At 42.8% G+C, this 17,430-nt stretch overlaps 2 protein-coding genes across 3 annotated transcripts in view; one reads left to right on the forward strand and one right to left on the reverse strand.

The window, feature by feature from the left end:
* The window catches only part of FBXL5 (F-box and leucine rich repeat protein 5), a 35,542-nt gene extending 27,356 nt beyond the window's left edge, over positions 1 to 8,186 (forward strand). For both annotated transcript variants that reach the window (XM_018568248.1, XM_018568247.1), the window contains exons 10-11: positions 4,053 to 4,201; positions 7,937 to 8,186. In XM_018568248.1, the coding sequence (XP_018423750.1) occupies positions 4,053 to 4,201; positions 7,937 to 8,013 (226 nt within the window). In that variant the 3' untranslated portion in view covers positions 8,014 to 8,186. The remainder of the gene's footprint in view (positions 1 to 4,052; positions 4,202 to 7,936) is intronic.
* Positions 8,187 to 17,182: 8,996 nt separating this feature from the next.
* Positions 17,183 to 17,430, reverse strand: part of CC2D2A (coiled-coil and C2 domain containing 2A) — an 86,040-nt gene continuing 85,792 nt past the window's right edge. The window contains exon 36 of the mRNA XM_018568244.1: positions 17,183 to 17,403. Within this exon, the coding sequence (XP_018423746.1) occupies positions 17,215 to 17,403 (189 nt within the window). The 3' untranslated portion in view covers positions 17,183 to 17,214. The remainder of the gene's footprint in view (positions 17,404 to 17,430) is intronic.

The raw sequence follows: 17,430 nt of genomic DNA on the forward strand, positions 1-17,430 counted from the left end.
CCACATTTTATTGATGGTGTGGATCAGATGACTGGTGCTTCCCATTTCATATGTGATGTGTTTCTTGATGCTTATTGTCTGTTGTCTCGTGCCTGTTCCGTTTAGATATGCAGAGCTATCTGGTTTAAGTGCTGGTTGACAGCACCCCAACGCAAACACGGACGTTTGCGGTTACCGTACCCGGAAAGGTCGTCTTTTTGAATCTACCTTGGATTAGATTTAAAGGGTTACGGGGGGCAAAAGTGTACAATTACCTCATATATGGGAAAAATAGGGATCACAGTCATAAGCCTGCTCCTTCACTTTTGTCTTTTGTTCATTTCTTTAGTTCCCAGTTTAGACTTCTTGCGCTTACAAACCTTTTGGACCCTCTAGATATCCTTTGCAATTAACAAGTCTGCTTTAGCATGAAGATCTACTCCTGCCTTTTCTATATCTGATGGGAGGAGACGTGATGAAATCTGTGGAGATGTGGGAAACTCAAATTTCAGAATATATTTTATCTTCTTCCTCCTCCTCCTCCTCCTCCTCAGTTCTTTGCACTCCAGCTTCCCATGTCTCAGTAGTGTTGGACGAACCTTTTTGGGCAGTTCAAGGTCTGTTGGATCTGAGTGTTCTTCTTCCCATTTCTCTTGGCAGAGCATTATTATTCCCATCCCTTTTTGGCAGAAGTTTTCAAAATTTTTACATAATCCTGTTTACGGTTGCCAAACCCATCGGAAGACTTTGTCTAATTGTGGATAAGAATGCACTCAATGCGTTTGTGAATATTCACAAATTCCACATGAAATCCATTTGGTTTGTTGTCACCTGCACTAGACGAGGAGATTTTTCGGTTTCCATAGACGTAAAGGATGTGGTACTGCACATTTTTCAGTGTTTCCTTCATTTTTTTTTGTAGGTGGCTCTTCCCTTTTGGGTTGGCTTCGGCTCCAAGGGTTTTTACAAAAATATATTTTGCTCAGTTCGATTCTAGGACTTTACAGAATCGCAACGAACGATAGTCTTGCGGGATGGGGTGGTCACTTGGATCATCTGTCTGTGCCGGGTTGTTGGTCTCCCAAGGAATCCAAGCTTCTGATCTATGTTCTGGACTTGAGGACAATCTGTCTGATGATGTTTCACTGGGCTTGTCTTCTATCTGGGTGCCTGATTCTGATTCAGTCAGACAGTGCTACGTTGATGGCATACATAAATCACCAGGGAGGCACCAGGAGTGTATTGTTGGCAACGAAAGTACATACAATCGTGGATTGGGTGGAACTTCAGGTTCCAGCAATTTCAGTGGTGCACTGTCCAGTCGTAGAAAACTGGCAGACGGGCTTTCTCAGCAGATGACGTCTGGATACTGGCGAATGGTTTCTTCATGCAGAGGTGTTTTAACAACTTTCCCCACCACTGGGGAAAACCGAATGTGAATCTTCTGGCTTTTTGTCACAACAAGAAGGTGGACAATTTTGTGACAAGAGCGAGGGATCCAACAGTGGATGTGGTGGGTGCCTTGGTAGTTGCGTGGGATCAGTACTCACTAATTTATGTCTTTCCTCCACTGACGCTATTGCCTCATCTGCTTCACAGGATAGAACACAAAGGAATTCCAGTTTGGCCTCGCAGGGTGTGGTATGCTGATTTGGTTAATCTGTTGGCAGACGATCCCTGGCTTCTTCCATATTGGCCAGATTGGTTATCTCAGGGCCCAATGTTCCACCATGCTTTTCGGTGGCTGGCTTTAATAGCCTGGCTGTTGAAACCCAAGTGTTTAAAGATAAAGGAATTTCAGGTTCTGTTATTCTTAAGGTTCATAGATTTTCTACTCATAAGATCTATCACCATACGTGGAAGGTTTATTTTCATTGGTGTGATTTTAGAATCAAACTACTGTTCCTTTAATTGCAAGGCCACACCTTGGTCTTCTGTTCACACTTTTGCTAAGTGTTATAAAGTTGATGTACCTCCCTCTTCCAAAGCTAGTTTTAGGGCTGCAACAGACGAATCGATTAGTCGATAAAAATCCATCATGAGAATAGCTGTCACCTATACTAATTATAGATTAGTTGGTTGGATCCCCTAGCTCTCTCCTCCATGCTGGGAGGAGGGCACAGCAAGCAGTAGACGGGTGCAATAGTCAACCTGCTATTGGTTTTTGCAATTTGAAATAGCCAATAGCAGGCTGGCTATTGCACCCGCCCACTACCTGCTGTATTTAGTTCAGCTGCCACCTGCGGAATCTTGCCAATGGCAGCCATCATTCCCGGGGTGAAGCTATTCAAGCGCCATGTGCTCATAATACAGTCATTAAAAAAACAATTAAGTATAAGGTGGGAAAAGTAATTTTCTGTTTCGGCCTGAGAAATTCTGCTGCTGGAGGTGCGTTGCAGTGCCATTTCATTTCAGCGGCACCCCAAACGTTACTCCCAACAAATGTGATTACCCGAACTGGAACGTACGGTACCGCAATGCTGTGCTCTCCAGTGCAATGTGTTTGCAAAAAATTGTGCATGCACTTTTATTCTGAAGTACATTTTGTTTAACACTGCATTTGTGTATTTTATTTTTTTAATGAAGGATGGTATTACATTTTTTTTTTTTGTCCAATAATTTAAAAAAATAATCGGCCAACTAATCGATTATGAAAATACTCATTTAGTTGCAGCCCTAGCTGGTTTTGAAAGAAAAGTTCTTCAGGTAGCTGTTTGAGTATTTGAGCTGGTTCTTCTAGTTTTTATGTTGCCAGCCCCTCTGTTTTGTACCTCCTTTTTAAACGCCCCTATGTCTCAGACTTCTTCAGAGCTGTGCCTCTCAGTGGACGATAGAGAAAACAGGATTATGTTCTTACTGTAAATTCCATTGAGGGACACCACTTCTTTATACTGCTTGTTACATCTGGCAGGTGTGAGGGGTTATGCCCTTAAAGTGGCAGGCCTTAAAGGAGAACTATGAGGTCAGTGCTTTTCCCCATAGTTCAACTAAGGGTAACGGGAGGACACAAACTAGCGTCCTCCCATCACCCAAAAGTTCAGTATATCGCAAGCTACAGCACGCGGTATACTGAGATGCCGCAGCTGGGAAGGATCCCGACATTACTGTCGAGATCCACCCAGCTGCGTGATTGACAGCTGGCTCTGCCTATCTAGAAACAGAGCCAGCTGTACCCGCCCCCGTCTGTTCTGCCAGTCAGCCCTGGAGGAGCGGGGGGGGGGGGATCCCTGCAGGGACAAGATCGAGAAGTGAGTGAGCGACGGTATATGTACGCTAACTTCCTGATCTATTGAGCCGACGTGTGACCGTTTCATTGTCACAGGTCAGCTAGAACTATGAGGGTGAGTGATTTTTTTGCCCACTGTCCATTTCTACTGGAGGCAGCAGCATAACACTGTCTCAGAATTCTTCAGAGCTGTGTCCCTTGATGGACTCTGAGAAAAGGATTTTACAGTAAAAACAAAATCCTATTTTTTTTTATTTCTAGACCGTACCACAGAAAGTATTGTGCTTCTACAAGACTGCAGAGAGGGATCAGCCACAAAGGCCAGCACTACCTTTTCTAAAACCCATTTGGAGCTCCTTTTAGGATAAGACATTTTGTCAGTGGGTCAGTGTTGAGTTGCTGCATCCTTTTAAAATGTATATTTAAAGCTCAACTTCTGCCAAAACATTTCTTTGAATAAGTTTTGGACAGAATGAGGAAGGGAAAGAAACGTCTGTCTGTTTCGATTCGTACAGGAAATAATGAAAGCTCTCCGATGGGAACATAGACCTCAACACATATACTATAAAGTTTTGCGCAGAGTTGGGCTCCAAGACATTTAGGAACTAGTCATTTGGCAGTGTAGAATACAATTTTGGGGGGGATAGTTGGAAAGAGCAGACACAGCAATTGTGGGTGGTTTCTTATTAGCAATGTTTTTCCTCCTTTTTAAATCACTCCTTGTAGTCCAGGTCTGTGTTTTGCATTTTCCAAGTAGTCATTTATAATCGGGTCAGTAGGAAGTTAATGGTGTCATGTGGAAAATTTCATCACCTAATCATTTAATAGTTCTGTTTTATTGTTGCAGGGCGTTGACTTTTGCTGGAGGATTACCTTACTTGGAACACTTAAACCTTTCAGGATGTCTCAATGTGACTGCGTCAGGATTACAGGATCTGGTGTCAGCATGCCCCTCTCTTAATGATGAACACTTCTACTACTGCGACAACATTAATGGTAATGCGTGTGTTCTATTTGAAAGCAAGCAAGCACGTAATAGGAGATAAGGAAGTCACATTGGTAGGAAGCAGGTCGGAGGCAATCTGATCATGTACTTATCTGCACCTCCTGCGTGTACTTTTGTAGCTATATAGAATAGAACTCTTGTTTTGATTGAGCCATGGCTTGACTGCAAAGCTGCTCTTGTGATTCACTCAGTTTTAGCCTAAGTATAGTATATGACCTGCCACATTGCTGGGATCCAAAAATGATTCCACAACATGTAGCTCAAGTTCTTAATGTTTTTAGCGTTCCAGGTCAGCGTCCTTTACATTTTCTGCAAAGCGATTGATCAGAAGCGGAAGACATTTGGCAATTTATGGTTCTGCGGTAGAACAGTTGTAAATTGCCAGTGTGTAGTATGTAAATACTGGCTGTGCGTGGATTTGTGAAGCAACTAATAACGAGGAGCTGTGAGAATAGAACTGTGGGATCTGGTTTTGCTAACCACCCTACCCCTTTAAAACCAGCTCAGCTCTGCCAGATCTCTTATTTCTGTCTCTTCTAAGGTAAATCCACACAGACCTATTAAAAGCTTCACATATAGGGTGATTCCAGTGTGTCTGTAGAGGTTCTGGGGTTGTTGAGCCTTCCAATAAACACAGAGTAACATACACTATATTGCCAAAAGTATTGGGACACCCCTCCAAATCATTGGATTCAGGTGTTCCGTGAAATTTCCTTGCTATTAAATATTCCACGGTCACCTGTTACTGGTATTATAACAAAGTGGAAACAACTGGGAACAGCAACTCGGCCACGTAAAATGACAGAGCATGCTGAAGCGCACAGTGCGCAGAAGTCGCAATACCTCCAAACTTTGTGTGGCCTTCAGTTCGGCACAACAGTACGCAGAGAGCTTCATGGAATGTGTTTCCATGGCCGAGCAGCTGCATCCAAGCCTTACATCACCAAGTGCAATGCAAAGCGCCGGATGCAGTGGTGTAAAGCACACCGCCACTGGACTCTAGAGAAGTGGAGACGTGTTCTCTGGAGTGATGAATCATGCTTCTCTATCTGACAATCCGATGGACGTGTCTGGGTTTGGCGGTTGCCGGGAGAACGGTACTTGCCTGACTGCATTGTGTAAAGTGGAAAGCTTGGTGGAAGAGGGATTATGGTGTGGGGTTGTTTTTCAGGGGTTGGGCTTGGCTCCTTAGTTCCAGTGAAGGGAACTCTTAAGGCATCAGCATACCAAGACATTTTTGGACAATTTCTTGCCCCCAACTTTGTGGGAACAGTTTGGGGATGGCCCCTTCCTGTTCCAATATGACTGCGCACCAGTGCACAAAGCAAAGGCCATAAAGACATGGATGAGCGAGGTTGTGGTGGAGAAACTTGACTGGCCTGCACAGAGTCCTGACCACAACCTGACAGAACACCTTTGGGATGAATTCGAGCGGAGACTGCAAGCCAGGCCTTCTCCTCCAACATCAGTACCTGACCTCACAAAGGCACTTCTGGAAGAATGGTCAAACATTCCCATAGACACACTCCTAAACCTTGTGGACGCCTTCACAGAAGAGTTGTAGCTGTTATAGCTGCAAAGGGTGGGCCAACTCAATATTGAACCCTACGGACTAAGACCGGGATGCCATTAAAGTTCATGTGCGTGTAAAGGCAGGCGTCCCAATACTTTTGGAAATATAGTGTATGTGTACATGTACCCAGACTGAAATGGTGGTGATATGTTTACATGCTTTTCTGGTAACATGACCAAAAATGAACAGGCAAAGGTAAGTTTTCCAGTGTTGGCCACGTTTAATAGACCGTACAAGTGAGACATTCCATGCCCCATCCAGGAGGATATTCCCTAGTTCGTATCCTGCTGGATATTGAAGAAATAGGATGAACTCTCTGGCTGTACAGTGTTGACATGTGTCCATGCATGTGGACATTGTATGGCTTCATCTATTGCCCCTCTTATATTGTAGTTTAGCTCTTGATCAGAGTATTGAGTATTAAATGAGTTGATTGTAAATGTGAACTGTGTACCAGTGCTCTGATCCAGTGACTGGTAGTGCACTCCGTGTCATTGCTCATGGAAATGTGAAACCACGACATGTAGGGGAATTCTGGTGGCTCTTACTGATGTTACACTGGATGCCTATGGAACCAGAGGGGGGTGTTGGTATAAGAATCTCCACTTACAGGTCTATTAGATGTTGCTATTTCATGCAGGGAAGTCCCTTGCTGTAGTTTGTGGTGCCAAAAATAAGTTCAAATAAGTGTTTCCTTAAGGGTCACTGACTCTAACTGAAGCTTTTAATACTTAAAATCCACACCTAAACCCTCGCCCTAGCAATTAACCAATGCTTAAAAGGAAACATTCAGGACTATAATATGACGGCTGCCATAGCTGAGTGCAGGGCTTTGCATTTGACCCTTCTACTTGGTGAACCTGTGACCCAAAACAAGTATGTCAGGTGTTGGAGCACTGACCATTGACTACTCAGACCCCGATCACTGCATTGTGAAAGGCGGGGAAAGTGTTTAGGTGTGCCCCATACACACAAGTGTCAACATTTTCCCAAAGTGGCAGATCAGTAACTCAGGCAGGACGCAGGGATGTTTGAGGTCACATCTTTGAAGTACTTTACTACATGAATGTTACGGTAGCCCTTTCATTTTTAATGGGCTACCGATGCACCTTAGTGCACCCCAAACTGCACCTGGCCCTTTTTTTACAACGTACAGTACCGCAACGGTGTTAGTATAGTGAGTTGAGGTGCTATTCCAAATGTATGGCACAGCACCCCAACACAATAACATGTTCATGGTACGTTGTCGTGCTTTATAGGAAGGGGCAAGTGTGAAGCCAGCCTAAGTATGTCCAAGATGCATTAGAGTGAACACAAAAGAGGGCAATGTTTCCTAATCCTTACCAGATCACCCCATACTTAATTGTACTGTAATTCTGTGAATATACTGTGGGTTTAGTGTTAAGATTGCATAGACGTTGTCCAGGAAAATATTATAAATTTCTAAGGAAGAGTTGATGGCTGATTTGTGGCCTGAGCTGTTCTCTGAAGTCCGCTATCCTGAGATGGTGTGATTTGTTGGTGAAGAGACCACATGCACGCAATAGGTTGGACTTGATGGACTTATGTCTTTCTTCAACCTCAAATACTATGTTACTATGTTAGACCACACAGGTACCTGTTTTGTTCTGTGTATCTCTATGATGGCACCTCTCTGATAAGGGCCTTCAGACTACAATCTGAATTTGTCGGGAAGGTAATGAGGGCAATTTAGTCATTCCCTTTTTGGGAGTAAGCAGAAAGTGTTGAAAAGGAGCCTATGGGAATATAATGGAGCTGTCATTGCTGAGTTGTGTTTTATTTAGATAGATGGATAGATTTATTTCTGGTCCCCTAAAGGTCAGCTCCCCTAATAATGATCACACAAGTTTTCATTGTTTACATCAAGTTAACCACATGCTGGCTTCTTATTCCCGGGATCTCCAGTGGTGGGATTTCCCTGCCACAATTCCAAGTTTTATCCAGCTTTGGTAGCAAGCTGGCAGGCAATCAAGCCCACTAGTGCCCACTGGAATATCAGTGTAAATAAAATATGGAGCTGACCTTTAAGTCTTTCCTGCATAATGCATGTAATACTGAAACATAAGTAGGGAGGTATATAATTCAAGTGTCTTTTCTATGTGTGTGTTCACCTGGCTGTGTTCTTGTGCAGGTCCCCATGCTGATACCGCCAGTGGATGCCAGAATCTGCAGTGTGGTTTTCGGGCCTGCTGCCGATCTGGTGAATGATCTTTCCTACCTCCCCCACTCATCTGAGCAGCCATTCTTTCATGCACTTTACCCCTTTCTACCACACGCTGTGTGTTCAGGAGTCCTTCTGGAGTTTTTTCCTTCATCATATAATCTTCAAGCAAACTGTCAAGAGTAGTAACAGTTTTCGCTTAATAAAATCTTCATTCTCCGAACCTTTTTTTGTTGTTTATATCATTGTGAGCATTTAATGTGTGTGGGAATCATTCACGTGACACCTGAAATTACCATAATATTTTGCAGATAACATCCTTCATTCTGTAATTACTAGAGGTGCACCGAAATGAAAGTTTGAAATTGAAACCGAAAATGAAAAAATTGTTAAACCGAAAATTTTTTTTAGTCTAACCTTTTTAAAAATGTTTTTAATATTTTATGTTATTTCTTTTTATTCAATATTTTTTTATATTACTGTCGGGGGAAAATATTGGGGATCTAAACAGGCTCCTGATATTTCCTTTTACAATAGAAAGAGATTGAGGCATCTGTGTCCTCAATCTCTTTTTCTGCTGTCCCTGTTATGAATGAACAGGAAGCCTCTATAATGAGTGTTCCTGTTCATTCATAACTTGTGGCGATAGTATGTTTACCATATCCACAATCATGAACGAACAGGAAGTGATGTAGAGCACTTCCTATTCATTCATAATTGGGGACACAGTAATCATACTATACCCTCAATTATTTACAAGCAGTCAGCGATCAGCTGATCGCTGACTGCTTGTACCCGCTCTCCATCCTGACTTGCTGTCAAATGAGGCTGAGCGAGCAGTGCGGGGAGGAGAGCTCGGTCTCATTTGACAGTTGACTTCTCCTCCGCACCGCTGGCTTGGCCTCCTTTGACAGCTGTCTCTGCCCCCACACCGCTCTCCATCCTGATCTGTCACAAGAGGCTGAGGGGGGCAGTGCGGGAGGTGAGCCCGGCCTCCTGTGACACAACCGCTCACAGCGCTCTCCTCACTGCACCGCTTGGCCTAACAGTTTCTCTCCTCCGGTTGGACTCTGCGCTGTATCATAGCGAACACGGAGCAGCAAACAGCGGGGAGGAGAGAAACGAGAGATGCACCCCAAAGTGCCATTTTCGGCCGATAATGTTTTAGCGGCTGAAATTTCAGTGCATCCCTAGTGATTGCCTTCCTCTGAGAATTCTGTGGCCTGAAAAATTGCCTCGTTCTATCTGAGCTGCTTGCATCAATGGCCTATACAGAAGCAGCAAAGTCACCCTGTCCCCAGGACTATGCATACTAAAATATTTACAAGTTCTGAACAAGGAATTATAGCTGCTTTACATCATATGTGATGACTAGTTTTATTCTGGATAGATCACCACAGGGGCGTACAAAATGCAACAGTTTGCTATGTACATTGTCCACACCCACTGCGTTGAGTTGGGTTGTAGTGCGGTGTGTAAAATTGCAGACATGTTGCAATTTTTTTTCACATCTCACCTAATATCTGCGCCTGTCACTGCACCACAGCTCCTCTGTACTGCATAGAGGGAAATGAAAAGTAATTTGAGACATTTGAACAAAGTTTAAAAGTCCTGCACACGATGGGCGCCAGTCCTGCACACTAGTTTGCATGCTAGTTCACCTCTGTAGCTATAGGCATTGTAGAGAAAGTCATCTGCAGAATGCACAACACGCAAGGCACTTAAAAAGGCAAGCTGCAGTTTTTAAACATTTTAATATATTTTTTAAATATTTGTGTTTTAGGTTATGCAATGTGATTGGGAACATGTACAAATACAAAGTAGATGTTTTCCCATTTTGACTGGAAAGGTGGAAATACACATTAGGGCAGCATATGCGTTCTTTACTGCCATGGCGTCACCTGCCCAACCACTGACAACCTGGCATAAGTTACCAGGTTTGTCTGTTTTCTGTCACTTTCCCCTTCTCTGTCCTGTTCCCCAACTGTGTCCACATAATGGCAGTGGTGCCAGTAAAGCCTTATTTCCTGGTACATTGATGCAATGAAAGAACTCTGGGTACATTTTTTTTATTGTTAGATAGAAAGAAACTGCGCTAGGAATCAAATAACACTCTAAGAGCAGCAGTGCTTAATAGGTGAGTACACCCAAAATAGGAAAAAAGAAAATAGCACTGCGCTTCAAACTCAAAAATGATATTCCTAAAATGTGAAATTGTCACAAAGGGATACACAATTTTGTGTCATACACAACACCTGTGTTGCACAATGCCTGTGCTGATAGAAAAACAAACAAACGTGCTAGTAAAAAAATGTGTACATATAGAAAATCCTGTGTTGAATCTCACAAGTGATGTATAACTCCCACCTAATCTGCATAACCACATGTGAAGTCCATTACTTCTAGATACAATAAAGTCCTTCTATGTGAGGATATATCTTCCAACTTTTATCAACACCATGACCGTGAATGCAAAAACAATTAGTGAATCAGTGCTCTCCAGTCTCCACCGTACTCAAATATAAGATTTTGGAAAGATAAGCCAGAGTTGGGAGGAATCTACCCCAATTTATTGTCGGATTAAAAACAAAGGAGAGGATTTGGTTCTATATAGATCAGCAAAGCGCTAATTGTTCATCTGAAATATGATGAGCAATAGGAGTCGGTGAGTGCGGCCAGATCTTATCTTTGAGCACGGTGGAGACTGGAGAGCACTGATTCACTCATTGTTTTTGCATTCACGGTCGTGGTGTTGATGATAAAAGTTGGAAGATATATCCTCACATAGAAGGACTTTATTGTATCCAGAAGTAATGGACTTCACACGTGGTTATGCAGATTAGGTGGGAGTTATACATCACTTGTGGGAGTTATACATCACTTGTGGGAGTTATACATCACTTGTGGGAGTTATACATCACTTGTGGGAGTTATACATCACTTGTGGGAGTTATACATCACTTGTGGGATTCAACACAGGATTTTCTATATGTACACATTTTATGAGATGTACTAGCACGTTTGTTTTTGTTTTTTTACTATCCTCCGCACAGGCATTGTGCAACACAGGTGTTGTGTATGACACAAAATTGTGTGTCCCTTTGTGACAATTTCACATTTTATACAATTTTTTTCACATTTTAGGAATATAATTTTTGAGTTTAAAACGCAGTGCTATTTTCTTTTTTCACTTTTTTTTTTATTACTCCTGGAAGTGGAGCTTACCCCTTACTGCAAGGGTTAAGTGCTCGTTTTGATCTAAGGCTGTAATACCCACCCGATTTTCAGTGCTGGCTGGCTGTGACAGCGGTCCCTTCAGCCCCTCTCCTCAATCCAATACACTGAATAAAACATAATGACTCTGGTAGAGAGGACAGCAAAGAGGCTCCAGAAACTGGTCTGAGAGGAAGCCGGGTTGGAGGATTGAAAACAACTTTTTTTTATATAGACCAAGGCAAGCACTTAACCCTTGCAGTTATATGGTAGCTCTGCTAAATGGTTAATAAAAATGTACCCTGAGTTCTTTAAGTGTGCTGACATACTATAAAGCCTTTACAGATCAGGTACAGTAAAAGAACAACTATACCACTGGTCTACCTGCTCATCCTCCTCACAGCAGTAATGGAGAATGAAAGCGAACACATTGGCTTCTGCTACAGACTTGTACTGCTCCAGCTGTGCATTGCCGGCATAACCATGGAAGCAAGCCAGGCTGCTGGTGTCCTGCTCACTACTACTGCATCCACCAGATCCGTCACCCATAGACAATAATGATCTGTCTGGTGAAAGCCCGGAGTTCTGTTTCAGCTGCTTTGTGCAGGTAAGGATGACATTTTCCCCTTTTTGGTTTCTTTCCTGTTTACAAATACATGGTTGACTTTTCTTATTTCCATCTTATAGTTCCTGCAGGTAGCACTGTATAGAATTCACTGTCAATTTGCCCATTCACCCGTAAACTAGACGACTAGAAAAAAGGATGAGGTCTGCGTGCAGATCCGTGTATCTAAAGACGGAAAGGATTCAAAACAGAGTACACAAGAAATCATACGGCAATGAACCCTCTCACATCATTCTACTGCATACTTTTCTCATTAGCTGCTGGTGTGGGTGTCATAATGACTGCTCTGTATCCAATGAGGCAGTTTCTATAGTAACTGCAGCGCATGTCCTGTTCTTCTTTAACCTTCTCAGACTGCAGCAAGGTGAAGAAGAAATTCACCCAAGAATGCAGTTATGACATCACTTAGGTACAGCTCTAGAATCCCAATGAAGTCCATGTAGGCCAGTGGATGTGAATAGTGCTACTCGTGGTCAGTTGGTTCTAGATGTCAGGTAAGAAAATAATAGACTTCTGCTATGGACACAAGGTTATGTGACTGTTTACCAATCTGTAGCTAGCAAAGGTGGGGTGGTTCCTTACAAGTGCCTACAAAAACACTTCTTGGGCTTCCTACCCAGTAATAGGGTGACATGAAAGCCTTCTTCTAAGTAATAGGGTGACATGAAAGCCTTCTAAGTAATAGGGTGACATGAAAGCCTTCTAAGTAATAGGGTGACATGAAAGCCTTCTAAGTAATAGGGTGACATGAAAGCCTTCTAAGTAATAGGGTGACATCAAAGCCGCCTTCTAAGTAATGTGGTGACATTAAAGCCGCCTTCTAAGTAATAGGGTGACATTAAAGCCGCCTTCTAAGTAATAGGGTGACATTAAAGCTTTATTCTAAAATGTTAACATTGAATGTCTCGCTTCCTTATTTGCAAAACATAATTGGAAAACGAAACTTTCATTGGTGTATTTAACAGACTAAAAGGGAGCAAAGAGGAGACGCTCTCTGTTGGGGGTTATATACAATTTAAAGTGTTTTATAATAAAACACAAATGCCACCAAGAAAGGTGCCTCCGGGGGGTGGTTACCTATGGGGTTAGTGCATTGTAGATGTCAAAATTATTCATGAAAATCTAAATAAAACAAAAACCATTCACCTGTAAAAATGACAATATTGTCACAAACACTTCCCCTGTTCACCTCACAATTCTGGCTGCATAATCTCTGATTAAATGAGACCTATGGCCCAACTTTTTTTGGCTTTAGTTCTCTTTAGGGTCACAGGAGGACATATACTATGTGACCCAAAACTTAGCATATAGCAGGCTTCTGTCCACTACATGCTGACAGCGCAGAGCAACGCTGCAGCCAGGATGGATCCTGACAATAGTGTCTAGAGCAGGGGTAGGGAACCTTGGCACCCCCCCCCCCCCCCATGAAACGACACATCCCATGATGCACCTGTCTCTGGGAGTCGGGGCTGTGAGACTTGCAATGCCTCATGGGATTTGTAGTTTCACCACAGCTGGAGATTCCCCGCCCCTGGTCTAGAGGAAGACCTAGCTGTGCCCACCCTATCCCCTGTCTGTCCCTCCAGTCAGCTCTGGAGTATCAGAGAGGTAAGGGAGGGGGGAATCCCTGCAGGGGGGAGGTGACCGACAGTCACTGCTCTCTGCAGGGAGAAGATCAGGAACTCTGAGATCAGCAGATGTGATTACTCAGTTCTCGAACTATACAGCGGCAGTGTCACACGTCGGCTCTAATTATGGGAATAAGTGTATTTCACTCCCCATAATTCTCATTTAACTGATGGCACTGAAAGTCTGGAACTTAGGACCTTCATCCAAATTCATAAGACAGTAAACTCCCCATTATCCAGCATTCAAGCAACTGGCAAAAAAAAAATCTAGGACATAATGTGTCTTCATTATTTTTTTTGCCGGTGGCTTCACGCAGACTAAACAATTGTCGGTTCCTTGCTGTACGCTAAAAATTAGCAACTAAATGCTTTGTTTACATCTTGCTACCGGCTGGTGACTAGATTCCACGGTCGGCAGCAGAATGTAAACAATGTAGAGCCAGCTGTGCCCGCCCCCTCCCCATCCGTTCTACCCATCAGCGCTGGAGGATCGGGGAGAGGGGGGGATCCCCAGGCCAGCCTTCGGTCCCTGAGTGCATCAAAGAGCCTTGGCCTCCCAGGACCCGGTTGCCGGTTCACTGGCTTTCCTTCCTTGGACCACTTTTGGTTGGTCCTGACCACTGCAGACCGGGAACATACCACAAGAGTTGCAGTTTTGGAGTTGCTCTGACCCAGTCGTCTCGGCATCACAATGTGGTCCGTGTCAAAGTCGCTCATATCCTTACACTTGCCCATTTTTTCTGCTTCCATCATATCAACTTCAGGGACAAATGTTCACTTGCTGCCTAATATATCCCCCAACTTCCAGGTGCCATTGTAATAAGATATTGTTACTCACGTCATCGCTCAGTGGTCAGAATGTTACTGCTGATCATTGTATGTGTACAGAGGATTGTATGGACACTATAAGCAGATGTTCACATGTAAACGCAAGAAATTAGGTTTACATAGGCACATATATGGGTGCAAGTTTCCAAATGCAAAACGTTTGCGTTCAGGAACTTACAAGTGAGGTGAACCTTTGGTTATAGATCTGGGCAGCCTCCCCATATCAGAGAGCTGCAAGTCATTGGATCTCATGGGATTACATGGGTAGTGTTTGGCGGAAAAGCCAATTGTAGTTAGTGATCTCCCTCCTATATACAAGCTTTTGGCTGACCACTGCAGTGTCTGTATATACAGGTGAAACTCGAATAATTAGAATATCGTGCAAAGTTCATTTATTTCACTAATGCAACTTAAAAGGTGAAACTAATATATGAGATAGACTCATTACATGCAAAGCAAGATAATTCAAGCCGTGATTTGTCATCATTGTGATGATTATGGCTTACAGCTCATGAAAACCCCAAGAACCCCAAATCCACAACCTCAAAAAAGTAGATTATTACATGCAATCAATAAAACAAGGATTGTACATAGAACAATATCGGACCTCTGAAAAGTACAAGCATGCATATGTACTCAGTACTTGGTTTGGGCCCCTTTTGCAGCACTTACTGCAATTACTTTTGCACGATATTCTAATTATTCGAGTTTCACCTGTAGCTTCCCCTTCCTCTGGGAATCTGCGAAACATTATCCTTGTGGGACGTAAATGAGAGCAGAATATCAGCTATCAGACTTCCCGTACGGAGAGCTATGTCAATTCCAAGGGCTTCATGTAGTAAACTTTCCTATACTGGTCAGTGCTACCTAGGTACGCTACTGCCGAGTGAATGGGATCAGCCTGAAGGTTACAAACATTAGCTGTGTCCACAATAATAACCCACGCCAATTAATGAGAGGCACACTGAAATCAAGTTTGATCAAAAATGTTTTATTCATTGCCATTTCGATAAAATAGGAAAATAAAAATCATTTATATAAATACATATTTACACAATCACAAACATGTGAACATTTTTCAGGCACCATTTCTCATGAGCTGCATAGAGAAAACAATATCCAATCTTGTGACAGTTCACAAACCGAATAACAAAATAAAAGACTCGGCTATGGATGAACTTAAAGGAAAACTCCACTCTAAAAAAACAACGCATATATATATATTATATGAAGATAGGTAGTTAGCCATGTGGCTTTAATACCAAAGCTACTTGAATAGGCTGCCATTCCAGTGAACAAGTCACTTTGCCTGCATGAGCAAAGCACAGGTTCACATTAAGGTCCCATGTCAGATACCATATCAGGCCTGTGGGAGAGCCTATGGCTTCATTATAACCACCTGAGCAATCTTAGTGATGTAAGAAGTAAAGGAACAGCATCGGAATTCCTGTAGGCTGGATCCACCCCAAATGCATTGGGGCTGCACTGGCTGTTTATTCCATCGCTGCCCCAACACAAGACAAGGCGATGTTACTTGTGACATTTCAATAAAGTTCTATAAAAGAAAAAAAGTAAACAGTACAATGTGCCGGGCAACACACCAGCAAAAAACATCTATTTGAGGTTCAGCGTTCTTTTAATGTTTTCTTTTTGTCAGGATTGTCTTTTCTTACTGGTTGGAGTATGATTGAAAGCTAAATGCGTTCATCAAACTGCCAAGTATATAAGACAGAAATGTGACTAGAGAATATAGACCCGGCTATCTCGCTAAAGGTCCATCAAGTCCTAAACCTGTATATACTCAATCTAACCTCCTCTGTAGTATTGATCACACAGCACCAATAAACCACCAATACAATTCTACTGCCCTGAACTGCCATTCAAATAATAAAATGTTTTGTTTTTTTCTAATGGATTCTAACAACAAGACTGTAAACCAAACTTTGTGGGCGGCTGTAAACAAGGTCACACTCTTCCCAAATGTAAAGTTCAACATAAAACGTACATAGAATAAAAAACATCATAACAGCATAAAAACTGATTAACAATAAGATTTTCAATGTCCAGCCAGAGAAATCCGGAATAAACTCTGTAAGTGATCTGTAAAATCTGAAAACACTTTATACGGCAAATGAATAGTAAAAACTGCGCAAAGTAAAATATTGTATTTCTGAATATTAAAAGTGAGAGAAAAACAAAAACATCATTGTGTGACTAAACACATCCAGAACAAAAATAACTTAGTCTGAGCTGACCCTTCAAAGTGAAACTGGAGTCAAAACTTGTTGTTTTAGTTTGGAATAGTGGAGAGGGATTACAGCATCTGTCAGGTTTTTATTGCTGTGTCCCAGGAAGTGAGAGGAAATCCCTGCAGGGTCACCAGAACTAGTGTACCTATTCCTGTCCTGGTGACAGCCCAAAGTTTGGGATTCTCTTTCACTTCCAGTGATAATAGTCACCAGTAGTCATGTGTGGGGGTTTGGTCTGGAGTTCACCCAAGCCTACACACAACTGTGACTGCCTCACCCCATTCCCAGCTCAGTCAGTTGTGGCCTGGGCATGCCCCCGCAGCTACATGTCGGCTTGGGTGAGCCCCCACACATCACTACTAGTGACTTCATGAAAGGAAACCAACAGCGCTGCTTGTGGTGTGTACAAGACCTAATAGTGCTTCATCTACACTCAATACATTCTGCAATCTAGGAATTTGTTTCAGGTAAAAGCATCTACAACCCGAGCACATTTCACACACAAACGTTCTTACTCTCTTAGTGATCACATCCCTGTGTAAAGCCGGTGAGAGGTTTGCTGGCTACCTTCTGCTCGCTGTACCTAATACCACATATTTTACCGGAAAGAATTCTGTGGAGTCCAGAACATTTAGGAGCGGATGACAGGTTTCCATTTGCGATGACAGCCTATTGTTTACATAGTTCTAACATTCCAATAGCCGATCATCTGTTTCGTATGAGCGAGGCGACATATATCCACACGGAGAAGATGTTCTTGGGATAGGGGTGAACATACACAGCCAGAGCGAACTCCACATTGGGCACTACGTTGTTGTGGACTCCGGTGCTGTAGACGGCCTCTATGAGAGGGGTCACTTCTGAGAAGGCCATGTTGATCGGGAAGCCAGTAAACTGAAAGAAAAATGTTATCAGATTATT

The sequence above is a fragment of the Nanorana parkeri genome, unplaced genomic scaffold, assembly GCF_000935625.1.
Source record: "Nanorana parkeri isolate BGI_ZX_2015 unplaced genomic scaffold, ASM93562v1 scaffold1161, whole genome shotgun sequence".
Taxonomy (NCBI): domain Eukaryota; kingdom Metazoa; phylum Chordata; class Amphibia; order Anura; family Dicroglossidae; genus Nanorana; species Nanorana parkeri.